The 26771-nt window shown below is 39.3% G+C and overlaps 1 protein-coding gene across 2 annotated transcripts in view; it reads left to right on the forward strand.

Annotated features, from left to right (window-relative positions):
• The window catches only part of stk32a (serine/threonine kinase 32A), a 62303-nt gene that overhangs the window by 17478 nt on the left and 18054 nt on the right, over nucleotides 1-26771 (forward strand). For both annotated transcript variants that reach the window (XM_003446931.5, XM_019364178.2), the window contains exons 5-7: nucleotides 2491-2664; nucleotides 17690-17727; nucleotides 24331-24420. In XM_003446931.5, coding sequence (XP_003446979.2) covers nucleotides 2491-2664; nucleotides 17690-17727; nucleotides 24331-24420 — 302 coding nt within the window. The remainder of the gene's footprint in view (nucleotides 1-2490; nucleotides 2665-17689; nucleotides 17728-24330; nucleotides 24421-26771) is intronic.

The following is a 26771-nucleotide window of genomic DNA, read 5'->3' on the forward strand; positions in this document are numbered from 1 at the left end:
GTTCCATCAATCTTAAAACTATGACAGAGCATCCACTGTGTTTTACAGATGGCTGTAAACACTCACTGTTGTACCTCTTGCCAATTTAAAATATAGGTTTTTCACTCCATAAGAACTGTTGCACTAAAATGTTCACTAAAATTCTTCTGTAATATGACATGCCTCAGCCTTTCCTACATCTACACCCACTGAGACAGTTTCTGATGAGGCTTTGGTGAATTCTTGAGGTCCTGTGTCACGTCTTTGCTGGATTTATTTTCTTATTCATAAGGACATGACTTCCAGATACTGTTCATCTGCTGTAGATTTATTTTGGCTTGACACATTTTTAAGGATACGCTGCACACCATACTGAGATATGACAAGTTTTTGGCATAGATCTCTTTTGGAATCACCTTGCTGGTGCAAAAATACCATATTTTGCCTGATTCAGTGTAGTTGACTTTGGGGTAAATAGGATATCCTAAAGAGGGTCAGAAATAGGATTATCTTTAGGATAAATATTTATTTTTGCATATAAATATATGCATCTCCAGGATGTCCATGCCACAGATAGTCTTTCCAAACTCGGAGGCTGCGGCAATCAGATGTTGAGTGGTCTCAGCATTATCTGAGCCATAGTAGACAGTTTGGAGTCAGCTCAATCAATCTCCATCCATCCAGTGCAGAAAAGCTTCACCTTCAGTTTAATGTGAAGGGTCTAGAGGAAGGGTATTCACCAAGACAGCCAAAGCCATCCTTGGCCATTACACTTTGACTTTCTGCCAGCAATAACAGAAAGACTCTTCTCAACAATACAACAATTTAAGCTGTAGGCTGTTTGCATCCGATTAAATCCACATTTCAATCGAGTGTAGCAGCAGATCTGATATTTTATGCAAGATATGAGCGTGGAAATGTAGGACATTGTGTTGCGAACTGTATGCAGAACAAAACCCTAGGCGAGGTTTGAAAAAAAAAAGTAGGCAGCTGCGATTTTTTTATACAGTTTTTGCATAAATTAATCGTGGGTGAGAAACTAATTAAGTCATTGTTTAAATGAAGTGAATAAAAAGCGCAGCCCCGGTGAGAAACTCAGCATGTAAAATCAATTATTTGTGCAACAGCTACTCAAAGTGCAACGCAGCGGACTTCTCGCTGAGACAGGCTGGCTGTGCATGCTGGAGCTTCAGGGATGAGCAGACTGATGACCGCAGTCACACTCAGCGCATTCTTCACAGATTAACACCAATACTAGACTAAGCCATATACAGGCAAATATTAACTACAGTGTACTGTAAAAACTATGCAAAATTGAGCCCACGGAAAATTTAAGAGGAAACAAGAATAGTTAGAAAGCTATTCATGATACAATGACATGTGGAGACAACTAAGAAGGCACATGTTTTTATCCTTGCCATACAAGTATAAGGATGATGGCTGACATTATATTTTTAAATCGAGTGATGATGGATGGATGGATGGATGGATGGATGGATGGATGGATGGATATTTATTACAACTGACTGACAGGTTATTATGATTAATAATAATGACTCAAACAAATAAGGTTGTAAAAGTAGACATTGTCCAGAATGTCTACTTTCTGTAAACTGTCATCTGAGAGGAGATTTTCACGTTTCAGCCTGGCATTTTCCCATTATTATGACTTTTCAGTCAATCCAACAAACCCCATTTCCCTAAACATACCTGTACCCATGGAGCCACATGGATGGGGGAAACACCTGGAATTCTTCTTTAAGCTGTACAAAAGTGCTCAACCAGGAGTGTTGTTTCAGCTGTCTCACATGTCTGCTGTGTAGCCACTTCTGTGGGATTTTCTCAGTTCTCTGAGCCTTAAAAGTGTCATAACGAGTAAAGCTTTGTCAAAGGACTCTGAAGCAGGACCTAGACCAAAGCGTTCAGTTTACAGAAAGATTAGGGAACTGATCAGGGAACCATCCCAAACTTCACCTGAGAGCACAGGAAAGGGGGAGAGGCAAGAGAGAGGAAGGGAGAGAAGGAAGAAAAAAACCAATGAGCTCAGGACCCTGACAGAAGGTTAATAAACTTTGCCACAGGCATCACGTAGACAGCATGTGCTGCGAAAGACTGTGATGAGTATTTTTCTTTAAGGCCCAGACTTAGAGGAGCACCTGTCCTCGGAGAGTATGTGAGGCTTCCGAGGTTGTTTTTAATAGAGATCATGTTGTTAAAACCCCGAAAGGTTTTGTTGAACCTTTTGTGCTTGTCAAACTTTGTATACTAAGGTGTTACACATTATGTTAAAAAGGTTGATTTGCCTGAGGTGCACAAACCTGGCATGAGTTCAATTTGCGCTTGTTATCTTATGTTTTTGCTGATGGGCTTATCACCTCTTGATTCCCTAGTTCTTTTCCCTCCTTCTCTTACACGTCTCCTCAATTTTTATTTCTTTCTCCAGTTTTCTCGACATTTCCCTGGCTCTTTGTTACCATCACTCTTCTCTCTTCAACTTATCTTTCCTTATAGGTATTCCTTCCAAGATGAGGAGGACATGTTTATGGTGGTGGATCTGCTTCTGGGCGGAGACCTGCGCTACCACCTGCAACAGAATGTGCACTTCTCAGAGAGCACCGTCAAACTCTACATCTGTGAATTGGCTCTGGCTCTGGGATATCTCCGCACCAAGCGCATCATACACAGGTAAGAGGTGTTTCTATAAACTGACATTTTTATAACTCAATATATAGTTTTTTTGTAATAACCTTTAGTGATGAAGTTAAAGGTTTGTTGCGTGTCTTTAAAAATAACAGGACAGAAATAGTCTTCAGCACGTGTCCTCCTTATGCTTCTCTGCCTCATTTTTCACCAGAGCCTGGGCGTTGTGTACTCTTCTTTTCTCCTTGGCTGTTTTCATCCACATAATTTTCTAATACTGCTTCACCACTGGGCAAGGTCAAGATGTCTTGACATTAAGGTCATCCCTGACACAACAGTTTACCCTCTGCCAGAGACTATGGGCATCATCAAATGCGCCAGTTTCATCTATGTTGCTGTGTTGATGCCTTACTTAATTTTCAAAATGCAAGTTAAGTGCTTTTCAGGCAGAAATATCTGCTGGTATGGCAAAGCCACAACTCACAGAGCCAATAAAAGCGTGCCTACTGCCAAATGTTATTATTTTAAGCTGCTGAATAACTCAAAGTGCATGAGATGTTCCATTATTGGCTAAGGTGTGCTGCCAAAATACATTAAGTACATTGAGTGTGCAAAATGTAAAAAAAAAAAAGCCTTACTCATGACATAACAGACAACAATACAGCAACCCTGTATCATACAAAAAACTCTATTCATTTACCCGGTGCATGCTTTACAGGAAAGTTTTTGTACATTTTTTGAATTAGCAGTCCATGAAAATTAGCTATCACTATTGATGTTCACTGAAGCAATGAAATTTCTGTATTCAGTGCACCACTTATTGGGAATCCACATTAACTGAGTTAAGTCCCACTGACTCAGGCCTCTGTTTAGTGTTTCTGTCCCTGAGAACAAGCTGTCTTCCAAAGCGGACCTTAAGGAAGGCAGCCAGACCCACTGTCTACACCAGATTGATGGAAAAATTTCCCGTATAAAAACGGTTTTGATGATGGCTCAGCAGAATAAATCATCTTTTACCGATTTTCATTCATTGATTTTAGAGGGCACGACAGGTTTTAGAGTGCGTGTGGATGGGCACACTTGATGAAATCCAGACACTACTGATAGACAGCAAAAACAGTTGATAAAATGCTTTCTGTGTATAATGGTCTTTGGAATTACTCCTCCACTCTGATGTCTGAGCAAAGACACAAACATAGGAAAGAGAGACCTTCTCAGATCATGACTAATAGGAAACATCACTGTAACAGAGAACACTAATTTATCAACACCCCCAGATAACAAATTACACCATTTAACGTTAAGCAGGCTACTTGCTCTTGTCCACGCTCTTAAACCTCCACAGGAAAGAGAGGAGGAGAAATAAGTGGGACGGATTAATAATTTGCTTATTCATTCAGCCCATTGAGGGGTATGAATATTTAAATTATGTTTTCTATTTCAGTCCTGGAGAGGACAGTCTTGCCAGTTGATGCGCAGGTGTTGGGGGCGTTTGTTTAGATGGAATCAACATCTTTTCAATCTGCATTCATTAGCTTCAAATAGGAAGAGGAGCTGAAAGTAACTCTCAGCTCATCTGTATGGAAATTGAATATATAATTTCCTCACTCAGACGTGGACGTGCTGACTTGGGTTCGCCGAGCGAATGCTTTTCAGTGGACGTTTGTGTGTGTATGCACCTGTTTAGATGGCTATAAGTACAGATTCTCTTTCCGTTGGTCTTTGATGATTTTGATGATAATTAGGGGAGCAATGATGATAATGACATTAATCGCATGCAACACGATCACATGTTAATTATGTTATTTACAAGTTTGATCATGCAAGAGGTAGAATACGCATTGCATTAGCTTCTTCCATATGATGTCTGGATATCAGCAAAGTACTGAAGCTTCTACACACACACACACACATACACACACACACACACAAACCCCTTTACTATTACATATGTTATTTAAGTTATCAGTTGGTAGAACATTAAAATTTCTCAGATTGTGTCTAGTTTGAGTTCATGTTGCAGCTCGTATGAGCAACTATATTGTATGTATGTTTGTTTTATGAATCCGCAGCCAGTCAGATGCTTTCCAGATCGTAATGCATGGTGGATGAATATCTGATGGTACTTTTATGTATTCATAATTCCATCTGTTTTGAAAAGATCTCCAACACTACTTGCTGAAAGAGCCGACACCGTTTTACTGTTGCACTCGCTGTTAGACTTCTCTCCTGACCTCCTCCGTGATTATTACACTAATAATAATCACTCGTGAACCAACATTTTGTAATTTGGATTCATGACTTCATATGATCTTCAGCCCAGTTCCTGTGTAATTTGGCATACCTCAGTCTTTACTTCCTCTTTCCCTTCCTCAAGAATGGCTTCTTGACAGCCACCCTTCCACTGACAGCGTTTCTGATGAGGCTTTGATGAACAGTAGATGGATAAAGAGCCAATGCATCTCTCAGGTCCTGTGTCAGATCTCTGCTGTGATATTTTACTGCTTTTTTCTTAAGATCTACCGTAAATAGGCCTGGCAATTTGCCTTCCACTTATCCAGTTTTCTTACATTTTTTGAGGACAAACTGCACACACTGTTTATGATGATAGCTCCTTGAGGATCACTTTGGTACAAAAATACAATGTGATCCCTGTAAAACTATGTTATCTTGGCCATTTTTCAAACTCAACTAAAGAAATGAGAAGAAATTATATGTTTTTTACATCAGGCTGCTAGAAATGAAGATACCATTTAAAATTAGTTATTTGCCAAGATGTCCGCTATGTGTAAACACAACGCTGGTTCATCCATTGAGTTTGGACCTTTTTTTTTATGCTTGAATGATTCATAGGTCAGTGTTAAGTGGCTTAACAAGCAACAAAAAGACATTCCCTCGCTTTGAAAGACCTTCATAACTAGAGAACTATTGATCAAGAAATACAAGAAATTACAAGAAAGTCTGATTCCTTAGAAGCAGAATAATGACATTATATTGATAACTAAATAATGGGAGGTGGCTCAAGGCTTTTACCCTGATCTCAAACCACACCAAAACCTACATATGCAAATGTCTTTTATGCAGTTATGTCCCAGTTATATTCTGGGTACCATAATAACGAGACAACAATGGCAACATCAGCAGACATATCTATGTAATTTTCAATAATGAGTTCTTGCACGGTATAGTTTGCTGCTATATGGGAATATGAACAGTCCCATGGGAGCAGTCAATCTTAGCAACAGTCTTTCAAATATGTTTAATGGAAAATAATATTACCTTAAAATAGACTTTGTAAGTTTGATATTGTATATGCTATTACACTACAGAGGTACAGGTTTTAAACAGGTTTTTAAACATGGGGCCGTAAAACATATTTGTACAGTAAAATGAAGATGGCACAGTATGAGTGCTTTAAATTTCATTTGTCAGATATAGAAATTCTGCATTCTAAATGGTCACATCTTGCACTACCACATCACGTCCTTTAGACACTAAACTAGGGAGAACTGTACCCAACCACCTGATCCTTTTTACTTCTACCTTTTACCCATTTATTTTTTGTTTTTTGTTCAGTATCAATCTTTATAAAGCAGTTAAGGGCATTTTTGCATTTAAACAACAAAAACTCTCTACACACATGCGCTTGTTGGAATATGTGTGTATCCATATTATGACTAGTTCAAAAGCACATACATATAGTATATACATAGTGCTTAACACGTTTATTAAGCCACCTGTCATAAAAACAAGCAAACACAAATATTTTTGAAATATGTCCAAAAAATGATTTAAAGCAAAAACTTGCTCAATTTACATTTTGATGCCATACTTTTTGCATTTTAATAAAAAAAACTAATGGGATTTACTAGTCCATAGGCTTTATGGGCCATTAATATTTCTCAGTTTCTGGTTCTCCTATATCTTGTAAACCTAATTCTGCATTACTTACTGTTTAACATAAATCTCTGTGGGAAGTCTGAATTATTTACATTAGACTGAGTCTCAATTAGATGACATCTTCAGAGACTTGACAAATCCTTCCAAACAAGTGGAAAGATAAATGGCAAGAATGTCATGGTGGATGTGTGTGTATTTGTTTGTCCGTGCACATGCGCGCGCGTGTGTGTGTGTGTGTTCTGTGGTTGTTTACCTCATCCCATCCTCTTTGACGTCAACAACAATTATCTCTGGATCCTCAGGTGCATTTCAGTGTTTCTTAGAATCCTCATAATGGAAAAACTTACATGTTGTCAACCAGTCTATGCTCTTAACGAGTCAATATGTTGCAGTCAGGAAACAGACTGCCCATTAAAGTCGTTAAAGGATTAATCGTTTGGCTTTTTTTTTTTAAATGCCTTTTAGGACTCCCCTAAGTTAAAGCTTCAGTTGCAAGTTAGGAATTATAACATATAAAGTCTGATTTTTTTTAAAGTGCATTTATTGGGCTTTTAGCCTTTATTGTGTTAGGATAGTGGAGAGAAGACAGGAAAGCCCACAAGGGAAAGCATGCAGGCCAGATTCAAACCAGGCCTCTGCTTTAACATTATGGGTCACCTACTCAACCCAGTAAGTTAAACCCAAGCTACATGCAAACGTAGTAAATAGTTACTTGACATTCAAATGAGGCATTAAGTTCAAAGGTTCTTCAGATGCTCCTTTATTTTGAAAGGGTCCCCACATGAGGCAGAACCACATGTTTGATTTGACACAGATTTGGGATCGGCACTAGGCTTACACTTGCTTGTGACCCCTTGAAGCTAGGTTTGTGTCTCATCTTAGTCTCAACCGGGGGACTTTTTGTCTGTTAACCACTAAATTACAAGCAGTGCATGAAAACAAGCACTTATATGATAGCACTTTAATAATATGTTATAGCACTGATTGCTGCTGCAGTGCATGCAATTATGGATTCTTTTATTAAAAGTTGTCTTCATTTGCTATCTGCACTGCTTTTTTTAATGTACTGAGAGATAGCGATGTGACTAACTCTGAATGAGTGAGACTGGTAGTGCAGCACATTCATCTTAAGCACCTGTAGTAGATGTTCTCTTTTCCATTTCCATCATCTTACAGCATCCGAATGTTGAAGCTTCACGAGGACACTGTTCACTTTTCTATTAAGCTTACTACAAAACTCAGTCTGTCACACCTAATCACATCTCCTCATTTCAAGGCAAAAGTCTAAATTGCATATACTTGCATCATCAGATAGGCGTGGAGCTTTCGATCAGATTCCCTAATGGCAGCCAGACTGATATAGAATGTGATGATTTATTAGCTAAGCTCGAGCCAGAACCCCACCAGGGTACCAGCTAGCTGCATTTTGAGTTGGCTGCTCACCACGATGGCAACGAGGTGCTGGACATTGGCTTAGACAATTAAAGGATGAAAAGGAGGGTTTGTATTCAGGCCAGTATGCCTTTGCTGCTATGCCAGTTGGCCAGGATGGCAGCAGAGGTTCGTGGACTCAGTTAAAGGGGGTATATTTGAGTGATTTTTGGGCTGTAGTCAGTTGGTCACCACCACATTTTTTTCATCAACCACTTCAGTTGCCCATTGTGTCCTCATGATAGCTACAATGCACTAGAGTGCTGGGGGGATTCTAATTGTTTTGGAGAAAGATCCAAACTACAATAATGGTACATTTTGTTTGACCAAGTCACTTTTTAACTGGCAATAAGATTAACATTTTATGACATGAAACATTTTTGCTCCTTCTAATCCGGGAGGAACACCCTTCTTTCAGACAATCTGTGCAAGGGGAAGGAGTATCTCTCACTTGCTGTGCAGCACGCTGGAGGATTGTGCTCTTAGTAAAAATGGTGGAAACAACTAAATTTTCAAAAGTGTGGCTATACTTAAATATAATCAGTGCTGACACTACAACAAGAAATTTGCGCGTACATTACATCCTGCAATGCATGTATGGAAAAATTCATACAGGTATGTACCTTGGCTCCATCTGTTGCTGTCATGGATATGCCTGATAAAGCTGTAAGGACCATTAATATACAGATGGTTTCTGTCATTCATATAGATAACTTCAAAGTTAACAATACAGTGATCTAAGACTAACAATACAAAGTAACCAGTAATACAAAGTCTAATTGCTTTAATATAAACAATTTCTTATTAAAAGGTCATGACAAATGTTAAATTGGTCTTACATTGTTATTATGTTGTATTGTTTCCTGTGGGATAGACCTTTGTTCTTGTCCAAAAAGTATTTTAAAAAGCTTCAAACTAAACTACAGATGCAATGATCAACGAGCCAGGAATTGGTATTGGCAGATTTTTAAGCATTCTTGGCCCTGACCCGCTGGTTAGCCTCATGTATAACCAGTTGCTAGCTGGTCGCTTTCATGCATGCACAACATCCACACGGTGCTGCAGTTAAGTCGATACAAACACACACACTTGTAGCCACATGCTATGTTGCTAGCGTGAAAGCTCTTCCCTCTGAGTTAAGATGAAAGTTTGCCAAAGTGGGACCACCACAAACAAGATTGTAAGAACAAACTTAATCAGATACTTAAATTGCTTTCATTCAACTGAACACAAACATTTGAAAGAAGCCAACAAAGGTTAAGTGGCTAAAACTATCCAGAATTTAGAGTCAGCCACAAGCCAGCAGCCTCAGAAACAGCCTCAGTATGAGCATAAGCATAGGTAACTATCAGACCAACTGACATGAGACATTTGAAATCACTTTCATCATCTTCTGGACCTAAAAACTAAGTCAAAAGAGTCAAAAGATACTGAAAAAACTGACAGATCCCATTGTTTGCTTTTGCCTCTGTGGAAACTAACCAGTCTATTTATTGACATTACTATTTCTTATTAAATGAACTGAAGCATACTGAGACCCATCTGTTGCAGCAGCAACCCTATTTCAGCTAAAGAGGCTCTGCTTTTGCAAGCTCTGATCTCTTCCCCTCATCTCCTCTTTGAGCCTCTCTCTCACATGTATACACACATGCAGTACCTTTTCCCTCATAATCTCTTTCATTATTGCTGCCTTTTTTCACCTCTTGTGCCATTTCCTCTTCCTACTGTATTTCTTATCCATGCTCTACTCTTGTACATCCTCGTTCTTAGTTTTTTCTTGTGCAGGGTCTCTTTCTTTCTCAGAGGGAGTGGCACAAACATAGCTGTGCTTCAAATAATTTATTTGCTCTTTCCGTCCTCTTCTCCTCAAGAGACCTTTTGCTAAGCTGCCGAAAGGGAATATGATCTTAATTCACCTATCTGCTTAAGTGAAGGTGAGAGGAAGTGGGTCTTCTCGTGCTCTAAAAATAAGGAGAAAAGATAGTAAATGGTATGCATGGATGCAGACAAAGTCATTACTCTTACTCTCCATCAGCTGTTTGAGATGGGGAGCATTTGTCAGGTCTTCAAGTGAAGTATCCTTTATTCATGGAGTGTGTTAATGTTTTATTTCCCAGCAGATGAAGAAAAAGAAAAAAAACAGGAGGGAGGGAAGAGAGGGAGAGAGAAATTATATGCTCATATTTCATAAATGCAGATTAAAGTGCCAGCTGGTACTAGCTTTCCTGATTTCCACCAAAAAACAACAACAAAAAAACGGTGAATTGAGCATTATCTTTGTCGAAAATCTCCTTCAGCTCAGCCTCAGCTCACAATAGCAGATTAAAGGATGGGAGGAGGTTTGCGCTGTGAACACGATAGACTGTTTACAAGCAAGTCTGTTCCAAAAAGATCACTAATTGGCTGCTTGTGTATTTAATTCACAAGTGTTCTGTAGAATTTAAAAAAAAATAGAAGGAGGAAGGAGAAAGCAGCACATTCAGGAAATCCGAGGCAGACTGAGAGACAAAAGAAGGTGATAAAAGACAAAGAGGCAGGGAGAGAGAGAAAGATGACATTTTATTTCTTTTGCAACAATCTCTGAATGTTTCTGACTCTGTGAATTATTCATCACCAGTAATTGTGATGCGAGTTTTTAGGGCTGACTGGCTGCTTCTTGTGTCTGCTCGCCGCTCTCCCAGAGTCCGGGAACTCGTCAGGGCCAACTTTGTTAACCGGGCCACAGTCGGCATTTATTGATGAATAAAGAATGAACATCTCTCTTCTCAACTGTTGGTGCACGCAAAATATTGTTTACACATAAACAAGAGGACGGAGACACACACATACACACACGCACACCTGTCTCTTTCTCGCACTTGTCAGAGCTGCTTGCCGTTAACAGGAAGAAGAAAGGGTGGATGAGAGATGCAGCAGTTTGTTGGATTGGAGCAGTTAGTCTCTGTGGATCAAGTTGGGCTTTCAATTCACGTTCAAAGGCAGCGGCTGTCTGACTCGCTCTTCAGTGGCTGGTGGGCGTGGGTGCTGAGAACTGAGGGATTCTGACACTGTGTGAATCTGTGGGCGCGTGCATATTTCTGCACAAAAACTGTGCATAGCTGTGTTCATGTGTGTATTGCTTGTTCGGAGAGTGTGGGATGTAGCTGAGCTGAGGGCTTTCTGGGGCTTCCAGAGCTCCTCCACTCTCCTTTGTGACAGAGGGGGAGCGGCACGAGCTCATACAGCTCCCCGCTTTTATTCCAGAGGGGAGAAGCTACTAAAGCGGCCGAGCCATGAAAGAGCCTGTGATTAAACTGCCAGCAGAAAACTAGTACCGCCAATTTCAACGTAGCAGCTATGAATCGCTTTCTTTTTACGTGGAAAACAGCAAGATTAAAGGTTTCATATCAACAAATTTTGCATTTTGTTCAAAGATTTAACAAAAAAACTAAAAGGATAAGTCATGATGCCAGGGCTGGGTGTCTAGTTATTTAAAGGTTTTGCCCCTCTAGTGATTTTCATTATTTCACATTAAATGGACTAACCGACTGTTAAATAATCAAGAAGATAATGGTCAAGTTAAATTGTAATAATGTAATTGCTATGTGGCTTTAAATGCTTGATTTGGCTTCATTCTTTAGATCTCCCTGCAAATTAACAATACAATAAATACAACAATAAAGTCATAGTCACAGGATGTGCGTGTGGGCTAATTTTAGACCGACTGCTTAGTGTTTTTGTCATCGCATGTGGCAGATTGTTTGCCACTTTTATCGCAACATGTCAGAACAAGTCTGGCTTTCTTCCCCTAAAATCCCCCCAGGAGCCCTTACTGCTTCACAGTTCACATCTAATGTAAGCAGGTGTGCTTCTGTCTTGTTGGTTTCAGCATGTGTATTATTACGTGTGCTTTTTTAATGGTCTGACCTGTGTGTGTGGATGTGGGTGTGCGCACAAGCCTCTGTTCTCAGGTGTGTTGGCCTGGTCGAGTATCAGCGTGGTGTCGTGTGACCAGGTACAGGGCTCAGTTACTCCTCTGCCTCTCATAGCATGCTGTAATGAGGCCATTAGATCCTGCTAATAGCTTGTAGGGTCAGTCAACTGAGAGAAAAGCTAAGGGGATCAGCTTTCACTGAGCTTCTCTGGCCCTTCATCACATTCCTCACTCAGAGGAGCCCAAAATTTTGGTCACTTTTTCTATTTCACACTTTATCCCTTTAATCCTACTTGCTTAATTTGCTCTTTGTTCCTTTCTTACTTAATTTGCCCCTAGCTTCCTATATTTCTTCCTATTTCTTATTCATACCAGGCTCTCTCATTCGTCCTTCGCTTCATTTTCTCTGTTTATCCATACAGAATATCAATGATCTATGCATTCTGTGTTTTCTTAAATTGCCACTATTCCCGCTGTTTCTCACGATTTAATGCTCTAGCTCTTTATTTGCATGCCTCAGGAATTTTATAGGTTTTTTGACTTAAACACTCTTTTAGTGTGGCTATTAGACCTCAAACTATTTCTTCAAATTTAGCACTTTTATCCCCTCTATTTAAATTTGTGTACAGCATATAAACTTAATATCTCTGTGCAGAGATTCACAGCTGTCAAATTATATGTAAATTGTCATAATACTTTATGCTTTACTTTTTACTTTTGGCTGAAAGAATTTATTTTAAAAAACGCCTTGTTCATCTAAGCAACAATTTTGCAGTACTCCAGCAGTGACAAAGAATGGCTGATGATTACAAGTTGTTATCTCACACTTTGGTGGTTGTCAGTGCAAGAAAGAAATACATTAGTTTTTTTCCCCCTGCAATTTCCATTATAGAAAGGAAAGGAAACAAGTATAGCTCTTTCATCCCTTTTCCTGTGGGTTAAGGTGTAACTTAACCAAGCAGTCCAATCATCACACAGTCCTGGTGTGGCTAAGGCTAAAACAGACCCATGTGTTTTTTAGCACTAATAGATGCTGCATTGCAGTTATCCTGGGTAATACACACATGACAAACAGCTAGCTGAAATGACCGGGTGAGATGTCTCATGTCCTCTTTTAGGCCATAGTGACCAGATACCTCACATCCAGATCACTGGAAACTAAATAATGGGAATTATTTTTCAAAATCCCAAGAATACTGAATGGGCTTCCACTACTCCAACTGTGATTATGTGGTCATAAAAACAAGGTAAACGGCAGAGTAAACATTCTCTGATTTAATGCTGAGTCAAGGAAAAAAAAACCCTGTGAATACTAACACTGCTTTTTTCCCGAGACAACATTAGTGCAGAGCCGTCTGACCTACTTTTGATTATGTGTGATTGAATTTATGTCAGCTGCTGTGAAAGAAAACTAGCATTTAATTCATGGATCTTTCAACTGAATGCAAATGAGAATTGGTCAGTGGGTTTTTTAATCCCTAGGTTTATAAAAATATTGGCACTTCTTTTGCAAAAGCACTTTTATAAAGGGTTCAGCCCAACCAGCGTGTGGGACAATTCATTCTTTTGTTATATTTTAAACAAGCATATGTTATGTTATTAGCTTAGTTCCCTTTAGCTTGTCTAAAACTGTGACTTGAAGGTGAGTTGAAGAGTTTTAAGTAATCAGCAGAAATCCTTGTAACTGCAACTGTAGCTGGATGGATGGATGGATGGATGTAAGTTACATATGTATATTCACTCTCTGGACCATTCATTATAGGCTCGACACCTTCCTATTTCACCTTCAGAACTGCTTTAATTCGCCATGGAACAGATTCAACAAGGTGCTGGAAACATTCCTCAGATGCCATCGTCCATATTGACATGACAGCATGACACAGTTGCTGCACATTTGTGTGCTGCACAAGGCAAAGCTCCTGTTCCTGCACATCCCAATGGCCTGCTGGATTGAGATCTGGTGTCTGTGGAGGTCATTTGAGTGTTCAAGAAACCAGTTTGAGATGATTTGAGCCTGATGATTTTTACTAAGGGTCCCAAAGTATGCCAGAAAAGTTGCTGTGTGGGAAAATCCCAGTAGATCAACAGTTTCTGAAATACCTGACCAGTCCATCTGATACAAAAACCATGCCACATTCAAAATAACTTAAATCACCTTTCTTCTCTTGACTCTATTTAAGTGCCTAAATACACTGGGTTGCTGCCATATGATTGACTGATTAGATATTTGCATTGTGCTATTTTCCACTGCTGATGTGCAACTTTTTGCAGCATTCTATGGATCATGTGAGTTTTTGAAAATACAAAGGGAATATTTTCAAGTCAAAACTTGCTGTTTGCTTACTCATTTATGTCAACTGCCAAAAGACAAAGTCGTTCGTGGTCATCACCGTCATCACCTCTATCTCAGCAGCTCGGCTTTTACCATGCACCAACTCCTAATGAGACTTGCCGCTTTGCTTTATCTCTTAAGCCAGGTGTCTCGGCCCCTGCTGCCTCCCGTGGCATCACAATGACAGCTTGGCCTTTAGCAGTAAAAGATGCTCCCTTTTTCTCACTTGCGGTGTGCTTTTTTAGTGGCGACACATGCCCCTCCTCTCCCCCTCAGTGCCAGCCTTTGAGGCAAATGTCAGCTAATTAAGGGTTACATGGTCGACCTTTCTTACCCCCGCCTGGGCCTGTGCCACTCGATCTGCCAGAGCGCCCAAGAGCCAAGTCTAATGCTACAGGTTCTCCTTGTCTCCAAGAGTGTTCAACACACACAGACACATATGCACACAAAGCCACACAGAGAGTCCAGGTCAGTGTGGCCTTTGATATGCTAAGTCCTGCTGTGCTCCTATAGGCAAAAGACATAATTAGATGAGACACCCACTAACAGTGAGGATGCGCAATCCAGTATGTGTAAGGTTTTGCAAGGTGTTCAAATACTGACAAAACTTCATTTAGCATGGACTACTACTATACTATTTCTATCTCACATTATGAAATACACCCATAGCCTGATTACAGATCAAATTTTTACATCAAAAACACTCAGGTCAATTGATTGTGTTATCCGGATCCCATTTAATGCAAACACAATATGCTCCTCTTAGATGTCTTCATTTAGTAAAGTTGATGTCAGAACGAATGCTGCTTGATCATCAAGCAAAAATGGAACATTTGAGGAGGGCTCTGAATATTGAATATCATTGCTCCAGTTCAAAGCATTTTAGAGCAGTGGTGATATGTTCCAGAGACAAGAGAACAGAGTGAAGCTGAGAACACAATGTACCCTTCCAGTCTTTTGAATCCAGTCTGCAGCCACACCGGCACATCAGTCTCACACAGGGAGGATGGTAATTAGCAGAATATGACACTGTCCGCCACTTTTAAGTTTGTGCTTTTGTGTGTGCCTGAAGAGTTTTAGGTTTCAGTGTGTTTGCTAGAAGGCACCAAGGTGAAAAGGTGAAATGCAAAGAAGTGTGTAAGCACATAGGATATTAGGAGTAGTCCCAGTGGGGCAGACAGTGTCATGGTATGGAAAAGACAGATGACGGTGTCAAATACAGATCAATGAAAACAAGGAAAAGTGGAGAATGACGATGCTTTGAACTTTGAAAATGGCCAGGAGGGATGTCATTGGACACTGAACTGTTCTTTGAAGTTGCTGATTGTCATCAGGGATCTTGGTATTGTTGCAGATGCCTTTGTCACTATAACAGTTTGGGAATCGGCAGTCAGTGTTTCTCTGTTCAAATTAATTTCCACCCTGACAGTTAACTTCCTGTAGTTCTATGGATTCTTTTTTTTTAGCATACGTTACTTAGTCCTCTTGTTTTCAATGATGAGGAGAAAAGAACACACTATATTAAAAACATAAAACTAAAAATAGGAACAAAATCTCCTAGCAAAAATAATCTCTGTGATAAATGAATAATTTTTTCCAGTTAAAAATAAAATAATAAGATAAATAAAATGTCTGAACTAAAGTAACGACATTTAAACTTTCACTGGAAGCAGATTCTTTCTTTCTTTTTGTGTACTTTATTTTATTATATGCTGATTAAATAATCTTTTAAATGCTTTGAATACCTCATAAGAGTAGAACAGGGCTATTTATATTTAAATTACAATTTAGATCTAATTCCACAAACATACATTCAGCAGGACAGTGAGGTGTTACTGTGGTGCTTCTTGATGATAAACACCCACCGGCCACTGTTAATTACATCTGTTAAGCTGCTTATTAACACAAATGTCTCATCGCTTGGCAACTCAGTTTATCTGGGCATGTATAAATGTTTAAGACGACCTGCTGAGGTTCAAAGCGGGCATCAGAATCGGGAAGAAAGGTGATTTAAGTGACTTTGAACACGGCATGTTTGTTGGTCTCAGACAGGCTGGTATTTTCCTACACAACCTTCTATAGACAAAATATCCAGCGAGCCACAGATCTCTGGCTGAAAATGCCTTGTTGATTCCAGAAGTCAGAGGAGATTGGCTAGACTGCTTCAAGCTAAAAGGAAGGCTCAAATAGCCACTTGTTAAACCAAGGTATGAAGAATCTGTGAGCACACAGGTCAAACCTTGAAGCAGTTGGACAAGAGCACACTGAGCGTCACTCCTGTCAACTAAGAAAATAATCCTGAGGCCACAGTTCACATAGGATCACCAGAATTGGACAATAGGAGATTGGAAAAACGGTGAGGAGTCTGAGTCTCGTCATCAGATCTCAAATCAGTAGGCCATCTTGGATGGGAGGTTTGCCTCATGGATGTCAAATTTGCAGCAAGTGCATAGTCCAGTACTAGTCAGCTATAAAGTGCCTAGTAAGTGCATGTTGGGTTAAAAAACAAAAATGTCCCCCCCCCAAAAAACGTGGTAGAAAATGGGAGAAAAACAAGCACATGGTGAGGAGAAGCTGTGACTTTTGAAAGGGTCTCAGTCCACACCTGTCACTCTTCTCAGGTTTCAGGTTTCTGCTTCCACAGTTTAACCTGACGCCCCCCATTCTCTCATAAATGGTTAAGATTCATTTGTGTTCATCACACAGCGAATGTAAGAGAGCACCATTTTAAAGTTTCCTTATAAAATATAGTTTTTTGCTTAAGTGAAATGATTCAAAACGACAGCATGTCAGTCAGCTGTACATTCACCTCCTTTTTTAAGCAGATATAAGGCCTTTTTAGGATAAAGAAGAGAAGAATTAAGTAATTAATATGAGTAATCTCAGCTCCTTGGCAGAGATGACAGTGCCACCTACAGAAACTCAAACGTCACCAGCAGCAAATAAGACATCAGAGTACCACCCACGCTGTTTTATTCACAGGTGAACTGCGGGAATTGCTATGCACACCAGAGCCTTGTGCGCTTATCACAGGGGATGACGCAACACACCAAAGTTTCAGATTTCACAGATTACTACCTTAAAGAAGAAGTTATTACACAATTCCCCTGACTGCACTAAAATGACAATAGCTTCAAAGTTATATCCTTACTTGGATAGAATGTTTAATGTGAATGTGAATGTGTTCTTATTATTGTGATTTTGATGCATTTGAAACTCGCCGTCTTTCATTCTCCTGATTGGATCTCGAGCATCATAGTCATTTTCTAAGGTGTCTGTTCAACAAGTAATCAGTGCTTTGATCCACTGTTTATTTAAGAAACACTGCTTTTTATTATTTGGATTATTTTGGGGTCTGCAAATCCCAATTATGCTTCTTCTACAAATTGTGCTGCATATCTGCACAATCACTTTGTGATTTGCAAACACAAATCTGATTCTGATTTGTGATATCCGAAGATCAATTTTACCGTATTCTTTGTGTCCCTTTTCAGAGACATCAAACCTGACAACATACTACTAGATGAACATGGTAAGATTCCCTGTTTCTTTATATTTTTTTATTAATGAATTAATTTCAGTGTCAGTGAATGAAATTTCCATCAAAAAGACTCAACGTTAGAAATTCAACACTTCAACTGCTTCTAACTAAGAATTTCACCCAACCTCTAACCTCTGGGTTGCACAATTGCACAGATCAAAGTAGCTGCAATGCACAGAGACAGCTTTCACATTTACTGACTAGATAGGTCTTGCAACACAAAGCAGCACAAAGCAGGAAAATGCCTCTTACCAGAGAAGGCCTGCACAAGTGAAATCTTATGTTTTGTCCAAACTGTCAGTTTGAGTTGGCTGAAGCTGTGTGACATTTAGGTGAAGCTTTTTTTCTTTCTCTCTGAACTATGGGATGAAATAAAATGGAGTGATGTAACAGGGGAGTGGAAAACAAGGTTATATTCATCATGTCTTCTCCATGTGCGAAAAGACAAACTTACTTAGAATTCTTGTGTGTGTGTCAGAAGGATGGAATTATTGATAGAGTTTCATAACAGGTTTTAGTGTCAGCTCTCGATTCAGTAAGTAGACGACGTTTTATTATTCTGTATTCTTCACTGTGAAGAAAAGAATGGGAATAGTTCTTATGTAAGAACGGCAAAAATAGGCTTGAATTCCAAATTTTGTTATACGAGGGAACACTCAATCATGACACTATAACACACAGTCACTTAAAGTTCAGGGATTTAATCTAGAAGCATAAGCAGACAGTTGCGAAAGAGTCCGGAGACAAAATTTCAAATGCAGCATCGTCCAGGTGGATGTTTTTGTGAGGTATATTCTTGGCAAATGCAAACTGAGTTGGATAGATTTGGTTTGTGAGAACAGGTCCCACTAAAGGATATCGGGCTCTTGTGCCACCTTAGTGGGTTTTTTCTGACAGATAATTAACCTGCTGGAGGTCAGTTTGTTGGGCTCCGGTAGTGCTCCTCCTGTTCCTCATACAAAAAAGCAGATTCTAATCCTGCTGCTGCGTTGATGGCCTTTTGTGGCCCTGTCCAGCTCTGTGTTTGAAAGCACCCATCTTTGTATCTCCACCCCTTTTTAAACTGTCCTTAGAGACACAACAAACCTTCTTGTGAAGAATGTGATGGGTGCGCAATTTTGAAAGATTTGGCCTATCTGTGCAACCTGAACGGGCTACAGGTACCACTCGTACACAAGTAAAAACATGGCATTATTAACAAAAAATGATATATCTTATTTATCCATTTATCATATTTTTATTATTATATTCATATTTATTTGCACTTGTCTTTTAAGGTCATGTTAGTTTGTTTGCCATATTCCTGTTTTCTCTGTTTCACCGTGTTACAGGACTGTAAATGCATTAATTGCTTGGCAGTAGGTTTTAAATCTAGCTTAACAGGGACAAGACTTTACGGTGTTTTTGTTGGTTATCATTATAGGAAAGGCTGTCTAGCAGTGCACTGCTGATATTTAAATCAGTGCATAACTAATTCACTAACTACACTGGAGAATTATTTCCTTTGTGTTAAAAAGTCGCCTCACATCAAAGTGTCCGTTTTGTTCATATACTGCAGTGTAGTGCACACATACACAGACACACACCTCTAAACTCCTTAGATATCAGAGGGCATGGGGCAGCTGCTCAAGAGAGCCAAGGGGATATGTGGGATGGCAGCCCTGCTGTCACAACAAGCAGACAAAGAAAGACAGACAGAGAAAGAGCGTGAGGCGAGGATACAACACAAAGGAGGAAAGTGATGAACACACATTTCTGAAAAGATTTATCAAAGGAGAAAAAATACAAAAGACAGACAGAGATGCATAAGGAAAGAACAGAGATAAAAGTGAGAAGCAGAGAGAAAGAGCATTTGAGGGAGGGGAAAGAAAAAAAGGCAGCATTGCCAGCTCCTGCCTAATTTCCACAGGACAACAGACGTTCACTTGTGGTTCCTGTCTGTATGTGTGTGCGTCCTTTAAAACTCACTAAGCACTTCTCTCCTCGTCATGCATTCTGCCCACACTCTTGTTTTGTTTTTTTCCTGCACAGACCTTTAGTTTACCTCTTCACTGAAGTCTAAAACAGCATGAGGTGTCAGAGGGGGGTAGCAAGCTGTTTGCTTCTGCATTTTGAAAGCTGGAATTGACCTGTGCTCCTGTATCCCTCTGGGAGCTGCTTCATATAGAGAAAAACAATTTACTCGTGCACATGTGACGTTGCTTTGTTAAACAGCATAGCACTTAGGATGCTGAGTGAAGCTCCAGGAGGCCCAGGTCTATTTTATCCACTGTGAGATTATATGCACCTTTCCTACGAAAACGGACACACAGCACATTAAAAGAATATTGTGATTGAAACCACGAGTCTCTTCTCCACTACCAAACAAACACTGATAATTGCCTCTGCATACATATGGCACGTCAGCTCACATCTGACTCATAAAAGGTAGAATGCGATCGTTCTGTTTTAGAGAAAGCAGGGCGCTTTCAAGCTAATCCACACCTGCAAGCTAAAATAGTAACGACTTCCATGTTTGTGTCAACTAGCAATCTTCACGCCATAAAAAACGATCACTGTGCTTGAAATTGGTGTTGCGGAGTACCGGCTTTTACCTTAATGAGGAACATTAATGATTAGTGTGCTTGAGGTTACTTTAAGTCTCTGCATGTGTTGAGTGAAGGCAAAGCATGTTTCCATGGCTAAATAATGTCTTCATTAAAACAATTAGGTATGCTTTATTTTTTCATTATTTCACCATTATGATTTGACAGCTCAACTGCTTCTTGTTCATTGTGGTATTATGTGGCATAAATCAGATTCCACAACAGCGTTTAGGCACACAGGGATTTGGAAGGTGGAAAAAGTGGCACCTGATTGCAGAGTTTACACACACTCCGGTGAGACAACCCGACACCGATGTCACGAACAAAGATTATTACACTAGCGAGATACTGACTGAGAAAAACCTGGGATGGCTTATTTCAGCAGACTTCAATCCATGGTCTTTGTTTTGGCATTACCTCAACAACAGCTCACAGATCAAAAAGATTATGAATATTAACACATTAATTCCAAATATTTCTGATGCAGAACAAAATCCTTTTTGGCTCAAATGCTTTCAGTGTAATAATATTAATATAAAAAAGACTGAAACGAGGCAACAGTGCTGATTTAGTTGAGGTTCTAGACAGTTTTTTTAGGAAAAAAGAGAGATGCACTGTGTTATGCTGTTTAAATAACACTTAAGAATAAACTGTAAGGGTAGTTTTCTTTCAGTCCTCAGATGGGCATTTTACCTGAAAACAGTCATTGGTTAAAAGTGTATTAATGAAGAAACCTCTGGTTGCTTACATCTCACATCTAGTGCACAATTTACTGGATGATGTCACTTTTTGGGAAAAGTTCAAACTTTATGCTGTATGGCCCTGCAGTAAGTGTTAATACACATAACTGTGGCTACAAAAATGGATCCAAGAAATTGATTTGGGTGCATGTTGTGAGGTATTGGTAATGAAAGCCATACTAAAAATAGAAGAGCTATGCAGCAGCAGGATATGGCCTAAGCAAAGCTTGACAGTTGTCGTGGTAATCCCATAAAACACATTAGATAACTAAGCCACCAGGCCTCCTGCTGAACCATTGTTCAGTGGCCACTTAAACACTCACAAGCAGGGACAGTGGGAAAGGTACTTTAAAATAAAAAGAATCACCCAGGGATCCACTTAAGCTTAACTCATAATGCACCCCACGAGTCAAGAGCCGCTACTTTATTAAATCCATCCACTGTAACTGGCAACTATTCCATGGATGCCCAACTGTTGTGACGCACCTCTTATGAGGTATTCGAAGCAATTCATTAAAATCCTGCTGCTTAACACGATCAACAATAGGGAGTTGATTGTTGATTTGAGAAAAAAAAAGTACTCATACAAATACAAATACACACTCCACTGTTAAATCAATGTATACTACATTGCCAAGTGTATTCACTTATTCATCCAAATCATTGAATTCGGCAGTTCCAACCACTTTCATGGCCACAGGTGTATAAAATTAACTACTGAGGCATGCAGACTGCTTCTATAAATATTTGTGAAAGAATGGGTTGCTCTTAGGAGCTCAGTGAATTGTAGCATGGTACCGTGATATGATGCCACCTGTGGAACAAGTCCAGTCGTGAAATTTCCTTGCTGCTAAATATTCCACAGTGAGCGGTTAGTGGTATTATAGCAAAGGGAGTGAGAGCAACAGCAGCTCAGCCACGAAGTGTTAGGCCACATAAAATCATGGAGAAAGTCAGCGGATGCTGATGGACACATAGGTCACCAGCTTTCTGCAGAGTCAATCACTACAGACCTCCGAACTTCGTATAGGTTTCAAATTAACTCAAGTAAAGTTCATACAGAACTTCATGGAATCGGTTTCCATGTCTGAGCAGCTGCATCCAAGCCTTACAACACCAAGCGTAATGCAAAAAAGTCTAACGCAGCAGTGTAAAGCACTTTGCCACTGGAATCTAAGGCAGTGGAGACGTGTTTTCTGGAGTGACAAATCATGCTTTTCCTTCTGGAAGCCTAATGGATGAGTCTGAGTTTGGCAACTGCCAGGAGAATGGTAATTGTTTGACTGCACTGTGCCAAGTGTAAAGTTTGGTGGAGGGGGGATTATGGTGTATGGCTGTTTTTTAGGAGTTGGGCTAAACCACAGTTTGGGGATGGTCCCTTCCTGTTCCAACATGGCTGTGCACCAGTGCACAAAGCAAGTTTCATAAAAACATGGATAAGGAAGTTTGGTGTGGGAGAACCTGACTAGCCTGCACAGAGTCCTCACCTCAGTCTGATAGAACACCTTTGGGATGAATCAGAGCCAGGACTGCAAGCCAGGCCTTCTCACCATAATCAGTTTATGACTGATATTAAACCCTATGGATTAAGAACAAGATGTCAATCAAGTTCAAATGCATGTGATGACAGACGAGCGAATACTTGGCAATATAGTGTATGTGAAGTGGAGTAAGCTGAGCTCTTTGAGGTTCCTGGGTTTTTCTATATCACAGAGAACTTGTCATTGTCATCACACTTCTCCATTGTTGTAAACAAAGCTCAGAAAAGACTGTAGTTAAGACAGGAAACGTACAAAGCAAAAGTCCTTTGCCAAGTTATTGTAAACTTATGCAGGAGGAGCACTAGGAACTATCTAAATTCCCAAACTCGTGCATAGCTCAAAACTAGAAGGCTCTGCATCTTTTGATTAATGCTATTAACACAGTAATATCAGTGAGGTGTCTGCATAATGCCAAAACAATGTCATCCACATCCTGTTCACCCTGCTGCCACCATTGTCCCTGTTGATTGAGAAGTTTCTGCTAATTCCTTCCTCAGGCTGAGACTGAGCTGAATTCATTCTCCACATTTCATCACTTATAATATGTTTTAATTTTTATCATTATTATTAATTTGTAAATTCTGCTTTTTTTTCTTGTTAGTAGCAAAAATGGAGTAGATCCATTTTGTTATATCCTTATGAAGCACAATAATTACTAAAAGGAATCTTCAATCTTGAGAAATTAACAATTAATAATACCGTGGCAAAACCATTAGCCTAAAAGCACGTGTTACCGGTCCTCAGAGACTGTGCTCATCCTTAAACTCAACTCAGCCGAGGCAATGGAAACCCCGGTTCTCAATGAGCTGGTCTGAGACTGACAGTTTGCTTAAAGTCTATTCAAGACAAACTAGATCATTTTGTCCTAGCAGTGCAGCATTTTGAGGACAGCTGTCTTTTTCTTCTCACTCTGGCGGTCTAAATCTCCTGTCTAAATCTGTCTCCTGTAAAGCAAAAACAGATGAAAACATAGAGAGATCATTTCTAACTGCTGATCTATTTTAGGTATACGGGGGTCTTGGACTTTTCCAAGCTGTGCTGGGGTGAGAGGTGTGGTACACCATGGACAGTTTGCCTGTCCACCACAGGGTTAACAGAGAGACACATACAACCACAAACGCTCTCACATTCATACCCACAGCCAAATTAGGGACACCACTTGCCCTATTCAATTTCAATTCAATTTTATTTATATAGCGCCAAATCACAACAAAAGTCGCCCTAACATGCAGACATACAGAACGGCCACATCCGTCCACGAGCTTCAAATCAGGAACCTTCTTTCTGGGAGGTGACAGTGCTAACCACTGTGATACCCACAGGAAAAAAGGTGGAAACACAAAGAAAAACAATAAAGCCTTACTCGTACTCAAGCACCATTTGAGTGTCAACCGATGTTTAAGCTCTGCTACACAGCTGTCACAGTGATCCAACTTCATTAACAGAGCTCCTTTGATAATAACAGAAAACCAAATATTCTTCCATGTGCTTTAGAAAAGTCACACACCAGTACCTGAAAATACTTCAGACTGCAAAAAAACAGCAAAAGAAATGGGAATTAATAGAAAAATGCATTTTAAACTTCTTGGTTTTATAACACACTATATCAGTATCTGTGTGCATGGCAATCCCTGCAGTATGTGTTATATTGCAATGCAAGATGACACAGGTCAGTTGTCAAGAATGAGACACGGTCATTTGAGGTAACATAATCTCTCTGTTCTTTAGGGCACGTCCATCTAACAGACTTCAACATCGCAGCCATTGTAAAAGACGACCTCAAAGCAACATCCATTGCTGGAACCAAACCATACATGGGTAAGAAAATGACATTTTGACAAGAAAAGGCTACTGGAATTGAAACGGTTTGAAACTCTGCCCTTTAATCTTAAGAAATCAACACAATAAATCTTTGGTTAGTCAGCTTTCGGTGAAGCGGGCTTCCACCGCTGGATGTTCCAAAGGCTGCTTCAATTTTCAGTTAGAAAAAGAATTGTGCAAATGCTGTTGCAGGGTCGGCTCTGAGATTGAGGCGGTAGTTTTAAAAAGAACAAAAACTCTTTTGTTTAAAAAATATTTAAATACACATGATAAAGAGATGAAAGATGGATAGTTCACAGAGCTTGACTGAGTGAATTAACATCTGTCATTTTAATAAATTATTAATAAAAACCAAATCCAATAAATAAAACTTTATTTTAAGGTGAACAAGGTGAAGCTACATTTGTATTTTTAATGGGGCCAAAAAAAATAACAAAAAATATTTGTAGTTAATATATATGTAAATATATATGTAGTACATTATTGAGTCTTTATTGCATACTGTAAAAATCATACAATAAAATTAAATAAAGGACTTGCTTTCACTTGTTTCCAGCACATCTTCAGTTTTGTCCTTATCATGAGTCTTAAATCAGGCTTATGTGGATTCAGCTCCAAAGAGATCAGATAGGTTGAATAGGATTTGAGGCCAGTATGAATGATGACCACGTGTTTGGATGTGTTTGCGTGCATGCTTAAAGGGGGCATGTGAATTGTGAGCTTTTTTGTTTTCTTTTTCCCTTATAAATTGTGCATTCAGGTTACAATATGATCTTGGAACAATGTGCGACCAGATTCCAGGTGAATTCTCTTCGGTATAATAGATAATTCATGGCTGCTCTGGGAAAAAAAGAACCCTCCCTCCCCTCCTCTAAGAACCTTTAGTAGATAAGCTACACTTTTTCCGTTTCAGCAAGAAGGCAGAGCAAACCTAAAGGAGAGGTGGAGGATTTGTGTGAAAGCGTGCATGTTTCTGAGTATAGTTCCTCACAGTTCTGCGTGTAATATAGATAAAGATCCGCAGACGAAAGGGTAAGAGATTAGTCACAGAAGGCTTTTCTACTGACTATTAAAAATCACAGATGACTAGATGATTCGCTTCCACAGAGGAAAAAAAGCTATTTTATTTGTTTAATTGGTTGTTTTTCTTAATCTGTTATTCATTACAGAGATATTCTGATGTAATATAGTTCAAAGAGCATGTCAATATATTTATTTTACCCCTGGGAAAAAGAATGAAATTGATGCTTTCCATCATTGAACCCTAAAAAAATACTCAACAGAAAATGACTTCATCTCTTTTGTGCACAAGCAACCAAGGCACCTTGTATTAAACAACTTAAATGACATGTACAGACGTTATGCCTGTGGGTATGTTGATACAGATGCTACGCCTGTTTTAAATTAGTCGTTAATTAAATTACCTAACCCTAACCCTCTGAGAAAAAAGACCAGGAATCATTATTTTATCTGCAAGAGAACATTGACCTAAACATTTGTAATTGTGTAAAAAAAAGTAACAAATAAATACATCCAAGTATATAATTTACTGAACTCATGATTATGATTAAAGAAAAAGTAGAGAAAGAAAGAAAGAAAAAAGGAAGTGTTGAAAAAGATACAGGTACAACAAAATAATAACAGTTGAGATGATGACACTTAAGTTACCTCACTTGACCACTGTTTGAGATTGAGTACAAAAGTGCTACCAGGCAAAGAACTGTTAGCCTAGCAAGCGTGAAATACCTCCAAAGTGCTGACTTCACTGTTAGCTTCCTCTCTGCTGTGTTAGTGCTCTTGCTAGCTATCTTTTAAAAAGGGGCAATTCTGCACATGCTCATTACGGTTCTCTCGCTACCTGTGAAAGAAATGGAAGGTACTTTGTTTCATATTTGTTAAAATAATATTATCATATACATATAAATATAAAAAAGTAAATATAAGTAATTATATTGTACTGATGCTTTTAAATACATGTCGGCAGCCTTATGAAATTTCCCCTTGTGGGACTAATAAAGGTATATCAAATCAAATCAAATATGTTTTCTAGTATATTTGCTATATGATATATGTTCTTAAGTAAGAGAAGATTTGAGAGAAAAGGTTTTCATGGGCGCAACTCTGCTGGTCAATCCAAAAATGTATTTTCTTTACAAATGTGGCATTATTTAAGGCAGGGATAGGTAACTCCAGGCCTCAAGGGCCCGTGTCCTGCAGGTTTTAGACGTTTCCTTGATCTAAAACAGCTGATTTGACCTCCTCAACATGTCTTGAAGTTCTCCAGAGGCCTGGTAATGAGCTAAACATTTGATTCAGGTGTGTTGACCCAGGGTGATATCTAAAACCTG

The sequence above is a fragment of the Oreochromis niloticus genome, linkage group LG10 (assembly GCF_001858045.2).
Source record: "Oreochromis niloticus isolate F11D_XX linkage group LG10, O_niloticus_UMD_NMBU, whole genome shotgun sequence".
NCBI classification, from domain to species: Eukaryota; Metazoa; Chordata; class Actinopteri; order Cichliformes; family Cichlidae; genus Oreochromis; species Oreochromis niloticus.